This window comes from Bufo bufo, chromosome 2, assembly GCF_905171765.1.
Source record: "Bufo bufo chromosome 2, aBufBuf1.1, whole genome shotgun sequence".
NCBI lineage: Eukaryota > Metazoa > Chordata > Amphibia > Anura > Bufonidae > Bufo > Bufo bufo.
The window spans coordinates 585,706,146-585,720,520 of NC_053390.1; the positions used below are offsets into that span (position 1 = coordinate 585,706,146).

General features: G+C 41.0%; 1 protein-coding gene across 1 annotated transcript in view; it reads left to right on the forward strand.

Moving 5' to 3' along the window:
- ARHGEF38 (Rho guanine nucleotide exchange factor 38) overlaps positions 1-7,059 on the forward strand; it is a 120,756-nt gene extending 113,697 nt beyond the window's left edge. Inside the window, exons 13-14 of the mRNA XM_040420492.1 lie at positions 3,551-3,804; positions 6,206-7,059. Of these exons, the coding sequence (XP_040276426.1) occupies positions 3,551-3,804; positions 6,206-6,391 (440 nt within the window). The 3' untranslated portion in view covers positions 6,392-7,059. The remainder of the gene's footprint in view (positions 1-3,550; positions 3,805-6,205) is intronic.
- The last annotated feature ends 7,316 nt before the right edge of the window (positions 7,060-14,375 follow it).

Consider the following 14,375-nt stretch of genomic DNA (forward strand, 5'->3'; position numbering starts at 1 on the left):
TCCTAACTTTAGAACATTACACATTTTCTGAATATTTATTTTTATGATATCTTACTTTCAATCATGAGGCCGTATTCCTTCCATGTAAAGTTACCTGGACCACGGGCTGTGCTCATAGCTGGTGCTCCACTTTTGCAGTTATGATAAATGATCATAAAATATAAGAATAACTTAGGTGTCATCGACCCATTTTTTTGTGTGATGTTCTAAACACAGTGTTCCCCAATCAGTGGCTCAGGAGTAGGGATGAGCGAACTTGTGTTTCAAGTTCGGCGTACAAGGTTCAGGTTAGCTAAGAATTCTGTTGCGGATTCCGCTACCACGGACTATAACTTATGGTCTGTGATAGCGGAATCCATAACGGAATTCTTACATAACCCGAACCTTGTACGCCGAACTTGAAAACACAAGTTCGCTCATCTCTACTCAGGTGTCCTCTGCATGTGGCGCCATCCTCTGGTAGTACCGTTGTGCTGTAGGATCAGCAGGAAGGTGACAGTATTACTAAAACCTGGCAGGTATAAAAGTGTTCCAAAAGCCAGCACAACACGTAAGAAAATGTCATAAAAACTGACCTGTTAGATACCTGCCGCTCCAGTGCTGAGGATATTAAATGTTGCACACTACTGCTGAGGCCGGTAAATGGCTTCAGTGGTAATGTGCTACTACTGCTGGCATATACACAAAAGTCAGCAGGAAAACCACGGGAGCATCGGGGCAGGAGCAGTAGTTAACACATGAGTAATCTGCTTTATTTTATGGCATATTTGTGCTGGTAATTTTTTACTCTCGGAATACCTCTTTTATACCAGAGTAAGATCCATGTGACTTGGCCGTATCTTTTATAGACATTTTTCCTCTTTTAAAGATATGGCAGCTGAGTGGTCTCTGCCTCCTATCATTTTCAATGGGAGCCAGCACTGCAGTTCAACGGTTTAAAGCCGCAACCACGGGGAAAAGGGACATGTTCCTACTTGGTGGGTGGACAGACGGCGCTAAAGCCGTGGCAGGTGTCCGGTTGCAGTTTAGCTGCCCCTTTCAATGCTAAGCCGCGAGCGGGTCCATGGCATCTAAACTGAACAACCACTGTAGAAACCACCATGGTATATGCATTAGATTTTGACAGCATCACACTCTGCCAGTGTGGCTCAACACCACCTGTCATATCTGAAAGTGGCTTGAGATCTTTTTAGTTATACCCTATAAAACCATTATTTGCAACAGTTGCAGTTTAATATGTTTTCTAACAATCTCCGTTATTAGTTGAACATTAAAAGAAATGTGTCATCAGAAAATGACCTATCGTTTAAATCATCTACGGTATATTAAAACATATCTAAAATCATGCAGTTTTCACACTGGCCACTAGGCCTAACAACTTTCGGAGACTTCCTGTTCTGAACATGTAACTTTTCAGTAACTATCTTATTATCATCCCAGGCAGATTACAATGACAGATATCACCTCTGTATAGGTAACACACAATCCACCATTCACAATAGGTGATATCACAGCTTATCTACTCCTTCCTGACTTCTGTACAGGTCACAGAGCATGCCTAGAAAACTCCCATAAAAGTCAACGGGGTCAGCTCCTGTCTATTGTGTCTATGGCCCATGTGACTGCTTTCAATGAACAGGAAGTTTTGACATATTTTAGGCCTAGTGGCCAGGGTTAAAACTGCACGATTTTAGGATTATTTTTAAATATAGATAGTGACATGGAAATTAAAAAACAATCACCAACAAATATAAAAAATGTCATAAAAACTTGATTTAAAAATTAGGGGGTGGGTCATTTACTATGAGATATATGCGTATATATGTCACAGATTGCAGCATAAAGGTTATTTGCGCCACAATCTGCTAGTTTTCCCCGCTTACGCCAGGTCTAAAAAGGGGGCACAACGTGGAAGGGGGCGAGCCTATCTCATTTATAATTTTCTATGCCTGTTTTAGGCAAAGTAATGTAGAAGTTATGCCGAAGTTATGTAGAGGACGGCGCCTCTACATAACTTCGACGGATCCACCGTCAGCACAAGGGTCTAAAATGTGGTCCTAATTAATGACCCCACAGGTCTGTTTTTGAAGACACATTCCCTTTAAACCTTATTAGTTGGGCAGTCAATTTAATGTTGACATAGGCCAGACACATGCCCAGGAACAGGTTTTTATTTTGAGTTATAGAAAAATAGGGTCTTCGGCAACATACAATACAGGCAACTCCTCTTTGACATTTCTATATAGATATAGCACAGATATTTGAACCAATATATTATATGTCAATTCTGTAATACAGTGTCAAATAATATCACCATGCAATGCCTAAATACTGTAATACCTAAATTAAGTAAATAACACTACTACCATATGGTGCCCACAAAATACATTACTGGCATTTACAAAATTGCCATTCTGTGCCCAAAAAATTCCACCATATAATGCCTAAAAAGTTAAAAAGGTTAACAGTAAAGTCCTTAGTGGTCTAAAGCAGCAAACCTCCCAGTGCTCCGGGAACCTGAACAACGTCAGCCTGTCTCAGTCTTATCAAGAAAACAGGGGCCTTGGGCAATTGCCCAATTTGCCACTTCCTAACACCAACCTTGATTTGCCCTCGATCGGTTCAGTAATTAATCTCTCTTGGTTATGTTTCCAATTGCCCAATATCTGAATATTTGATTTCACTGACAATAGGATATTTCATGAGACCAACCAATCCGAAAGAGATATTTCTGTTGAGCTGATGCTGTGTTCAGTATTTTGTACAATGCTCAGTAGTGTTGGGTGAGCATTCTTGGCTAAACACCAGTTCGGCTCGAGCACCGCTATGCTCGGCTGAATATCGCATGTGCTCGAGCGCGATGCTCGAGTCAGTGTATTTAAATCTAATTTAGCCTCTATTTCTGAAAAGTTTCTGGCGGGATTTGAACTCACAACCTCCTACATTACAGCCAAGAATGTTAACCACTACACTATAGAGTTGCTTTAAAAAAAAAAAGAGACTTCTGCAGTATAGGAATACTTACAAAGTAGTACATATTCCTATACAGCAGAAGTCTAATATTTTATTTTATTTTTAATTTTTTTTTAGTAACTGGCCATGCAGCTCTATAGTGCAGTGGTTAAGAATCTTGGCTGTAATGTAGGAGGTTGTGAGTTCGAAACCCTCTAGAAACTTTTCAGAAATAGAGGCTAAATTAGATTTAAATTCACTGGGTGTCCGCAAGCACTGACTACATATATGGACATAGCTATATATGGAGTCAGAGCAGGGACTCCTAAGCCGAACTAGTGTCCTGACCCCCCTTCCTCTTCAGAGCAGGGGGTGCCTGGTTTAATGCTCGGGTTCTCTCATTGACTTCCATTGTGCTCAGGTGCTCTGTAGCATCCATCAGGAAGTGTTCTACTCGAGCACCAGAGCACACGAGCACTTTGGTACTCGACCAACACTAATGCTCAGTACATACAGTGCATGAATTATGGAGTAAAGATGGTAGGTCATACAGTGGCGCTGTATCTTACCGTTAACTCCCTTACTTTCCCTTTTACAGTTCTACAAGGCTATGTCTACTCATCCTTCCTCAAACCCTACAACCCAGGACGGCAACAGAAAGACTCATCAGACAGTGCTTTCTGTGAAGAAGATTTTGATGACCTAAGTCTGTTTGTCTCCTCTCGGCCTTCTCGTGACAGAAACAGTCGCGCATCACAGGGAAGTTCTGTAGACAGCAGTCCATCCTCCAATGGAGATGATGAAAAACACGAATCCGATACAGAAAACTGCCAAACCAGCGAGGATTGTCATGTAAATATCAAGATTTTAAATATATTTAGCTACAAATATGACATTGGCATTTTATATTAATGGGGGGTTTCTGGGGTTTAACCCCTAAGGGTACAGATTATGTAAGGATCTGTTCAGAAAAAAACGAATGGTTTTGCACGCAAGTTCAATCAGCTTTTTTGTGATTGCACTCAGTGTTTTAGTTTTTTCCATCCAGATTGCATGTGTTTTTCATGCACATGAAGAAAAATGGAAGAAGAAAAATCTACATATTCTAGAAACCATCAGTGAAAAATACATTGCATCAAGATGCCTTCTGGTATTCACTCAAGCCCTATTCACTTCTAAGGAGCCAGAGCTGCGTGAAAAACGCACAATATAGAACATGCTGCGATTTTTTTTTGATGTGTTACTACTTTTTCACAATAAAATCATTTTGTTTTTAATAGTTTTTTTGGTCACCACATAGCAAAAGCATTGATGGAGCTGTATGAGAGTTGTTAACTGTAGTTTTCATAGATATTTTTTTTTGTTCGCTTATTGATAATTTTTGTTTGCTTTTTTTTTTCATTTTAGCAAGACGATTGGACAAAAAAAACAGCAATTTTAGCGTTTTTTTTTAACTACATTCACCATATGTGAAAAATAATTTGATAATATTATAGACATTTGTTAAAAATGCAAGCATACCATTTATGCATTTTTTTTCTCTGTTTAAAATGTTTTATAAGGGTAAATATGGATTTTTTTCTTAGTTAGATTTTTTTAAGTACTGCTTTATTGGATTGTTATTAATTACATTTTTTTAGTCCCACATTGGGACTTGAATATGCAATTACTTACATAATACACTGCATTACTTCTGTAGTGCAGTGTATCATGTCTGCAATTGAACACTAACAAATAGGCTTCCGTACTTGGTAGGTGTGGAGGCCAATATTAGGCCTCCGGTTGGCATAACAGCTCTTGACCCCATGCAATCAGGTCACAGGGGGCCAATATGAGTCAAAGAGAGAGGTTCCTCCCTCTGAAACCACTTAGATGCTGCAGTAGCCATTAACCACAGCTTCTAAGGGATTTGTCACAGTCCCGCCTGTGACAGGGGATAGAAGATCGAGGAGACTGGCTGCACGTGATTGACAGCCCCTTTGGTTTCATTTTTCTGTATTGTTGCTGGGGATGACCACACCTCTTGACTCAGGTGTAGCTTGAGTGGTCATTCCTTCTCCTTTATTTAGTCTGGCCTCACCCATCATGCTATTGATAGCTTCTTGTTTGTGGAAGTCCTGGTGTTGGTTCTCTCTGAGTTCCTGCTCGTCCACTTACTTCTGGAAGTTAAGTTTATCTTCTTTGTTGTTTGTTGTTTTCCCCTACCTGCTGATATTAGGCCTGAGGGGGTCTAATATGCCTTCATCTTGGAAGGAATAGGCTCACTGTGTCTTGACACTATCTGCATGGCCCTGTTAGGGTGAGATTCGGCTTAGGTTTCTGTGTATGAACATTCCTACCATCAAGGTCTGTTCATACTGATAGCAGTCAGGGCTCGGCATAGGGACTCACTAGGTGTGACCATTTCCCTTTCCCTAGGTTCCAGGCCTAATACCTTTTCCCTTCCCTTCTGTGTTCAGTGTGGAGTGTATTTACCACACTGTGCCGTGACAGGATTAAACAGTCGTAATCTGGAATGTCAGATCCTCACCAATCAGATATTGATGACATATCCTGAGAAAAAGTAGTCAACATTTTGTTATGGCAGTGGTTGTGGAACCACTGTGTCAACCAACCAGTTGACTTTGGGTTAAACCTAAGGGAGTTAATCTGGTAGTCCCCTCGTATTCACATTTTAACCCCTGTGCAAGGATCTGGACTTCACTGCAGGGGAGCCACATAGCTGCTACCTCTTGGAGTAGACCTGGTGTGTTCCTAGCTGACCCATGAGAGTCAGAGACACCAATGTAGAGCGCCATAGCCAGTAACAGGCCAAGGTCAGGGCAGGCAGAGTATCACTACGGTAATCAGGCACAGGTTGGGTCAGGAAGCGCAGAGGTTAGTACATGGGCAGAAAACAGGAACAAACACCCTAGCAAGGAACTAGCAAGCTAAGTACCTAATTGGTCAAGCAAAAAATGAGATTGACAGCACAGCATATATAGCAGAAGCTGGTTAGCAATTGGGAACAGCTTAGCAACTGCATACATAAGAGGGTTAACCCTTGACGTACTGAATAAGGAGATGAGGTTCAATGCAGAATGCTCCTAATAAACATACTGGACACGGCGCCAGGGACTGCTGCCGGGGTGGTGGATTTTATTTTTTACACTAATTATGACACCAGATTATATATTTTTTAAGTGATTAACAGTTGTCCTCTTACATGAGTTTATAACATTTAACTATCTTTACATTTTTTTGTATATTTCAGATTTTCTATGCTGTTTATGCTTTTGAAGCTCGGAGTCAACAGGAATTAACCCTTGAGGAGCATGAAAGGGTCAGAATCCTTCGGTTTTGTGACCTAAGTGGGAACAAGGAGTGGTGGCTTGGAGAGGCACATGGCCAAAGAGGATTTGTGCCAGCCAATTACCTTGGGAAAATGACCTATGCTTAGAAACATGTTCTTCTCTGCTATAGGACAGTGACATTTTACATTTCCTCTTCAATTGTGTCCTATATTATCCAATATGAAGGATCCTTTTCCTGTGTCTTAGGTTTGCTACGTACAACATAATGTGATGTGACACAGTAACTGAAGTCAATGAACAGACCTGCTGACAGGTTTAACTGAGTGTAAGCTCTATAGAGCAAAGATATTTTTGCTTAAAGCATTTATATCTTTAATTGGTATACGATGTCCATAAATACAGTATAATATGTTGTATGACATAAAAATTATCCAAAGTGTATGAAGTATGATCCATGTACAATCCAGACACAGGCACTACCAACCTAAGGTTAAATTCAGACTATAGTCAAAAATACTAAATGCTGTCTAAAAGTTCAAAGCAGAAAGTTTATTTTCATAATATTTTCTAACATAGGAATAGTTAAGGGATTGTCTGGTTTAAAAATTTTTTTTTAACAAAGGAGCGGTGCTTTAATCTAGAGTTTTATCTACTAGTCACATTAGATGACAAAGAGTGTCTCTCATTCTGAAGGCCCTAGCATTACTGTGCATTACAAGGACAGCAAATTAAATTTACATTCACATATATATGTACCGTAGTTCGGCATTAGGGTACTTTCACACTTGCGTTTTTCTTTTCCGGCATTGAGTTCTGTCCTAGGGGCTCTATACCGGAAAAGAACTGATCAGTTTTATCCTAATGCATTCTGAATGGAGAGCAATCCGTTCAGGATGTCTTCACACTACAGCATGCTACGGTTTTATCTCCGGCCCAAAAAACTGAACACTTGCCTGAATGCCGGATCTGGCAATTTTTCCCATAGGAATGTATTGGTGCCAGATCCTGCATTAAAAATATCGGGAGCAGACCAAAAAAAATTTGAAAAAAAATTTGAAAAAAAATGTAAACGGATCTGTATGACAAACGGACAGACGGATCCGTTCTTGCAATGCATTTGTAAGACGGATCAGGATCCTGATCAGTTAGCATACGTTTGCGGCAGCGGAACTGCCTGCCGGATTCCTCTGCCGCAAGTGTGAAAGTACCCTTAGTTTTCTGCCAGCCTTGCTCAGAAAATCAGCAGGGAAAATCGATCTTTGGGATCCATTCTGGCATCTGGCACATCAGTTTTGATGTGGGTTGTCTCCTGACGTTAGATAGGAAAATGTTACATATTCGGGAGATTTATCAAAACAGGTGTAAAGGAAAACTTTAATTTTCCAAAGGAGCTCTGAAAAATGAAAGGTGGAATCTAATTGGCTGCTATTGGGAACTAAGCCCGTTTTCCTTTACACCAGTTTTGATAAATCTGCCCTATAACATTCTTCTGTCCAGGACTTGCCAGACTGGTGCATAAAGTGCACACAAACATAATCAGTTGTTTCCAGCAACAGCAAAAACCAGTCCTTCATTTGACTGTGGTGGCACTATTAGAGAATTGGACAATAGCTGCTGGCTTCATCCAATTTCATTGCCTCATTTAAGAATTAAACGTTATCATCATGTACCCAAATAGAAAACTCTTGGGTTCATCCAATTCTTAATTTGTGAATTTCAGACACTCATATAGAAATTAATTTGAGTACCCAGGAGGAGTTCAGTGGAGTCACCCTTTCATTCGTTAACAAGGTTATCACATCTCAACATTTATGGCATATCGCTAGGATATTCCATAAATGTCAGATAGGTGTGGTCCCCGCTCTGGGATCTGCTCCTATCTCCAGAATGGGGTCCCCAAAGTTCACTGCAATGGGACTTCTGTAAATAGCCTGCTGAGTGCGTCCGGCCATTTTCTGAAGTCCCATAGCAGTGAATGAAGATCAAGCCGTGCCAGTGCGGCCACAACTCCGTTTACCGTTATGAGACAGAGGGAAATGGCTGAACCAGCACTCGACTATTTTCAAATCCCCCATAATGGTGCATGAAAGGTGGCCATGCATGCTCAGTGCTCTCTCTTCACTTCAGGGGCCCCGTTCTGTAGATAGCAGTGGATCTCATCTCTCTGACATTGATGGCATATCCTAGCAATTCACCATGATGGTTGAGATGGGGCACCCCTAATTGTCCACAGATAACATTTCACAATTCCAGATGAAGTATTGCTGCTTTTTTTAATATATATTTTAGGATTGTTTTATTTATTTTTGGCTATTTTTTGCATTCTTATAATCTCTGATTATTTTAACTTTGTCGTTAACTCAAAATAGGTTCACTTCAAAATGCAGATTCCATAAAACACAGAATTTTATTAAGGGCTCATGCACACAAACGTATTTTATTTCCGTTTCCGTTCCGTTTTTTTACAGGTCCGTATGCGGAATCATTCACTTCAATGACTCCGCAAAAAAACGGAAATGACTCTGTGTGCATTCCGTTTCCGTATCTCTGTTCCGCAAAGAAATAGAACATGTCCTATTCTTGTCCGTTTTGCAGACAAGGACAGGCATAGTTACAATGGATCCGCAAAAAAACGGATGCAATACGGATGTCATCCATTTTTTTTGTGGATCCGTCTTTTGCGGACCGCTAAATATATACAGTCGTGTGAATGAGCCCTAACACAGCTTTTTTTCCCCAAATTATCTGGAGGACTTTCGTCATCACTGAGGAAAATGTACATAAAAAAACCCAATATTTTTATTGCTTGCATATTGCAATAATACTTTATTTGAAATGTGCTGTCCACTGCATAGGAATACTATTCCAGGGGTAACCGTTTTAGGGATATATGTGTCATATTACTTAGGTTCACCAGTTAAGTCTACTGGAAAAAAAATCGGTTTTATGTTAACTGATATTGCATTTTATAACATATTTACAACATTCTAAAGTGAAACTCTGGGCAAATTTTCATAATTAGTAAAATGGACCTATTAGTAGCATTAACTCCTTCATTCTCCCTAAATACTGATAGATCTCTCATCCACCTCAGCTTCTTCTTAATGAGAGCAGAGACCCCCTCAGTATTATCATTATTTTTCGTGAGTTCATGTGGAGGGTGGGAAGAGCAGGAAGTCTGGGAGGTGAATCTTCAGCCAATAGCTGCAAAGCAGGAAGTGATGTCAGAGAAGGGGCATTGTTTTTGCAGTCCAGTAACATGCCCAATTTGTCATTTCTTGTGGTGGATCTATATTGTACAGTGCACCTTGGAATCTTGTATTTGAGGAAAAAAGAAGAATACATTAAAGGGGTATTCCAGTTTATTTAAAATGCTCTCCAATGTCCTGCAAATGTTCAAAAACATAAACCAGTTTCTACTGACCTCGCCGATCCCCCGCTCCTTGGTCTCCTCTGCACTCCACTTTCTGCATCTGTCCAGGAATCCTGCTCAGCCAATCACTGGCTGCAGAGAGGACACATGTCAGCTGTAATTGGCTGATTTGCATTCCGAGCCAGGAGCAGGAAGTGGAGCGCAGTGAGGACCCATGCAGGCCATAGGGGGGCATTCCTAATATGCTGGAACACCCTTTTAATGGTTCTGGTTAAAGATGAACAAATTGATTATCACATATCGATTTGACAGAGCTCTTGGACATCTGCGTGCTTTCTGTGTCCGTATGTCCATTTCGCAAGACATAGAACATGTTCTATACTTGTCCGCAAGCGGCAGACCGCTTTTGTATTTTGCAGATCTGCAGTTTGTGGACCACAAAATTCTTATGGTCGTTTGTATAAGGCCTTACACATATATCCTAATAGAGGAGAGTTCCCTCATACAGCATACCCAGTTTTAGGTACCAATACACATTACTGTATTGTCGTCTGAATCCAGTGAGAATGGCGGGTTTAGCTGACACTGTTATTTGTATGGGGAGTTCCTGACTCTCCCCCGATGATCACGGTGAGGGAGAAAAAGATGGGGCAAACTGAATATTTTCACCCTATCCTTCAGCTGTGGTGAAACTATGACTCCCACCATGCGCCATTCATTCGTATGGAGTTCTGAGAACAACCAAGCCTGAGTACATCTTGGGAGTTGTAGTTTTACCACAGCTGGAGTTCTGGAGGTTAGCCATCACAGTCCTAGAAGATAAGCTGCCGCCAGAAGCATGGCACCGGCTTTCTCCTCTCTCCCCATTGACACGCTCGGCTGGACCGTGTGTGGGGGATTCGGGAGAGATAGCCATTGGCTGATTGACTGCTTTTGAATGGGTATGGCCAGCTTTAGGTTAAGTTCACACTGCAATTAGGGCTTCGCATGAAGGTATATGTAAGGAATATCTTAAGGATGCCAAAATGGCATTGTTATGGCATATATTGTGTGGAAATTTGCCATATGCACTGAATCGCCACATACTCCGAAACTAGATGGGACACTATAAGGTGGTACAGTATGGGACACTAGATAATAGGCTCACTACTGTGGGTTAACCCTTCATGGGCACCATCTTAGATGGCAGCTATAACAGTAAAGTGCCATTGTTTATGTGGTAGTCTTTGATGATCCGAGTCTCTCCTGCTTGCTCCCTAGATATGTGAGACCTGACCCGTTTTATATTGCAGACTCCGTCATTAATTCTGACAATTTCTTGTTCAGACATGTAGCCTGTGATTAACAGCGCAGTCTGAGAAGCAACCGGTCACCATTTATCACTGTTGCCATGGTTTCCGCAGAGGCAAAGGCCAAACAGCCTATTGAGCTACACATTAATTACTTGTAAAGCTGTGCTGTGTCGCTGATTTTTGCCCGTGTGGTTAGAAAATGACTCTTCAGGCAAAGTCATGAAGCTGAAGCGGCTTTGTTACAAGACTCTTGGCCTTCTAATAGGCCTCCTAACGCACTTTTGGCTTGCAGTGGTCGTACAGGGTTTAATAATTAATATGCAATGTTTTTAGTTGATTCGTGTGTGAGAGAAGCGCAGTTTCATGTGCACTGAGGTCTGTTAACACTTTAGCTGCTAGAATGAAGCACACCGTGAAGGATGGAGTGTGCGGAGATGCAGACAATGGGGCAGATTTACAGCGTAAACCTAGACAGTTTCATCCTAGTACTTGATGCTGGATTATAAATCTGGTCTAGTCTAAGTTTATACCAACTATTTGTTAGTTTAAAATTTTGACGCACATTTAGACCACACCTCTTTCCACTAAGTCACTCCCCCTTGTTGGGCGAGAGGTTAAAAAGATGGGCTAGTTGACACACTTTTCTATTTTCAATAGTAAATCTGCTCCCATATTCCAGCAATACTAAGCATGTATGAGTTATTGCATGAATGGGATGCTCTACTATAGTCAGCAAATGTAACATCTAGCATCATTATTACAATTCCTTTTTGCTTTTTTTGCTTATCTTTTAGGCTACTTTCACACCAGCGTTTTTGCCGGATCCGTCATGGATCAGCAAAAATGCTTCCATCATAATAATACAACCGTCTGCATCCGTTCTGAACGGATCCTATGACGGATCTCAATAGAGGAAAGGGAAAGCGCAGATGTGAAAGTAGGCTTAGTTGTGTAGTGTAGCAGAAATGTTCTCCTACTTGGAAATTATCAGCAAGGTGCTGCTGATGGATCTGATGTTATGTGTCTGTATTTGTTAATCTCAGTAACTAAGATTGCACCCAGGAGCGGACTGGCCATAGGCTCTACAGGGAAATTTCCGGTAGGGCCAATGCCCAGCAGGCCATGCGAGCTTTCCTTGCAGCTGCTGTCTGGGTACATAACGATCTGCTGCACTGTGGTATTGCTGGCCACACCTACCTCTGTTGGCCCTGCCCACAGCATGGGACCATTTTAAGTTCCTAGTCCATCCCTGATTGGACCGCCATGAATGGGCTATTTTGGGCTTTTACAAGATTACCAATTTTATGGGCGGCAGCCATATATATATATATATATATATATATATATATATTGTCCCACAATTAAATATTAATATTTTAATTGGAACTATTTTTTTAAATTCTCCAAAGTCTGGATGTTGATGTTACATACTTGATATGGTGCCCCCTGGTGTTCTTTTAGATTCCTACCCGGAATGTCTGCCTAATCTTTTTAGGCCTGTGAGATGAAGCTTCTTCTATTGAGCGGATTCTGATTGGTTGGCCCACACAATAGCATGAATGAGGACCCCCACCCTACTGGATACATTAGGTGGCTGAGAGAATCAGAAGAACAGCAGGGGGCGGTGTAACAGTAATATCTAGAAACAGGGCATTTAAAAAAAATATATATATTCTAATAAAAAATTATGTTTTTAGTGATCAGTGTAAACTAACATTTAATTGTTGGACAATCCCTTGAATATATTCACCTTCATGAATATGACCCAATCCTTGCAGGCGTAATGACATGATGTGAGATGACTGTGAAGTAGGTAAGCACAGCCTGTATGTCTGACATCACTCACCGCCTGTGACAGCAGCGGGACGGTCCTATGTGTCATGTGGTAATACATCAGCATTAGAGATGTGCGAATTTCATGTTCACGCTTCATTTGGTTGTAAAAGCAGAATTGCGTTATGGATTTCGTTACCGCGGACCATAACGCAATTCTATGACAGAATGCCTTTAGAGGCATTCCGTTATTCATTCCGTCATAATAGAAGTCTATGGCCTGCATAACAGATCTCCCCTGCATAATGCAAATGGAACGGATCCGTTTTGCAGCCCATAGCCTTCTATTATGACGGAATGAATAACGGAATGCCTCTAAAGGCATTCCGTCATAGAATTGCGTTATGGTCCGTGGTAACGGAATCCATAAGGAAATTCTGCTTTTACAACCAAACGAAGCGTGAACGAATTTCATAACAAGAACTTCGCTCATCTCTAATCAGTATGCCCGAGAAAAATTCACTGAATATAAGTAAATATCTAATAAAGATAAACTAAAATAATAAAGATATATAACAGAGATGCTAGACTTTACATTGCCACTATGTAGGCACTATAATAGCACATACTGTATATACATAGCCTCTATATAAATATCCTGCTAGATGGTTGCACAAATGCTAACTGTATGACAGCAAAATATATGATAAAAATGAGATATAGAAGATGTATATTTTGTCACAAAAATGCAGCTGTAAATGTACAAAGTTACTAAAGAAATTATTTATGTATAGATGCTAATATATAATAAAAGTTTATATTCAGATCTCCGTGTTAAGTACAATTTATAACTATTGTAACGTCTTGTCAAATGGTTCAGATTCAGATTTTAAAAAAGCTCAACCACTCTTGTCCATTCATCTACGTCAGATCTGAAGCCTATGCATGGAGACAGGGAAGGGTCAGCCATTCATAGGGATTCAGTGAGCCTTGTGACATTTATATCATGAATGGTTGTGATTTGTGAACAGGACTGAGGTCTACAGCAGCACTCCCCAATCAGTGGGCTGGGGGCCACATGTGGCTCTTGTACAGATAAATGTGTCTCTCCATGTCTTGTGTATCCAGGGCTATTCTACTGTATCTTTACAAATACTTGGTACTAGGGTGAAAACCACATCACTGACAGTTAACAGCTGACACAACAGCCCTGACCAGTCAAGGCATGGACTTCACAAGACCTAGGAAGGTTTTATCTGTGACCAAGACATTAGCAGTAGGTCACTTGTCCGAAGTAGGTACAACATTTCCCCCAAGCCATTTTATCTCCTGCCACTTTCCACGGTTCTCTCATCTTCCCCACTGGGCAGTGTTTGTCTGGAGATGACATGCCTGTATATTACGCATGGCCACTGCAGCCAATCAGCAGTAACGCCCTGTATAATGCTGAAGCTGGTGATTGATTGCAGCAGTGTGGTGCATCATCTTTTTGGTGCAGCCTGTTTTTCCAGCACATCCCAAAGATGCTCACATAAACTGGGAACTGGGGAAGTTCAACACCTTGAACACTGCCAAGTTCCTGAATAATTTTTGCACTGCGGCTAGGTGCATTATCCTACTGAAAAATGCCACTGCCATTAGTGAATGCAGTCATGATGAAGGGGTGTATTGGTCTGCAACAATATTTAGTAG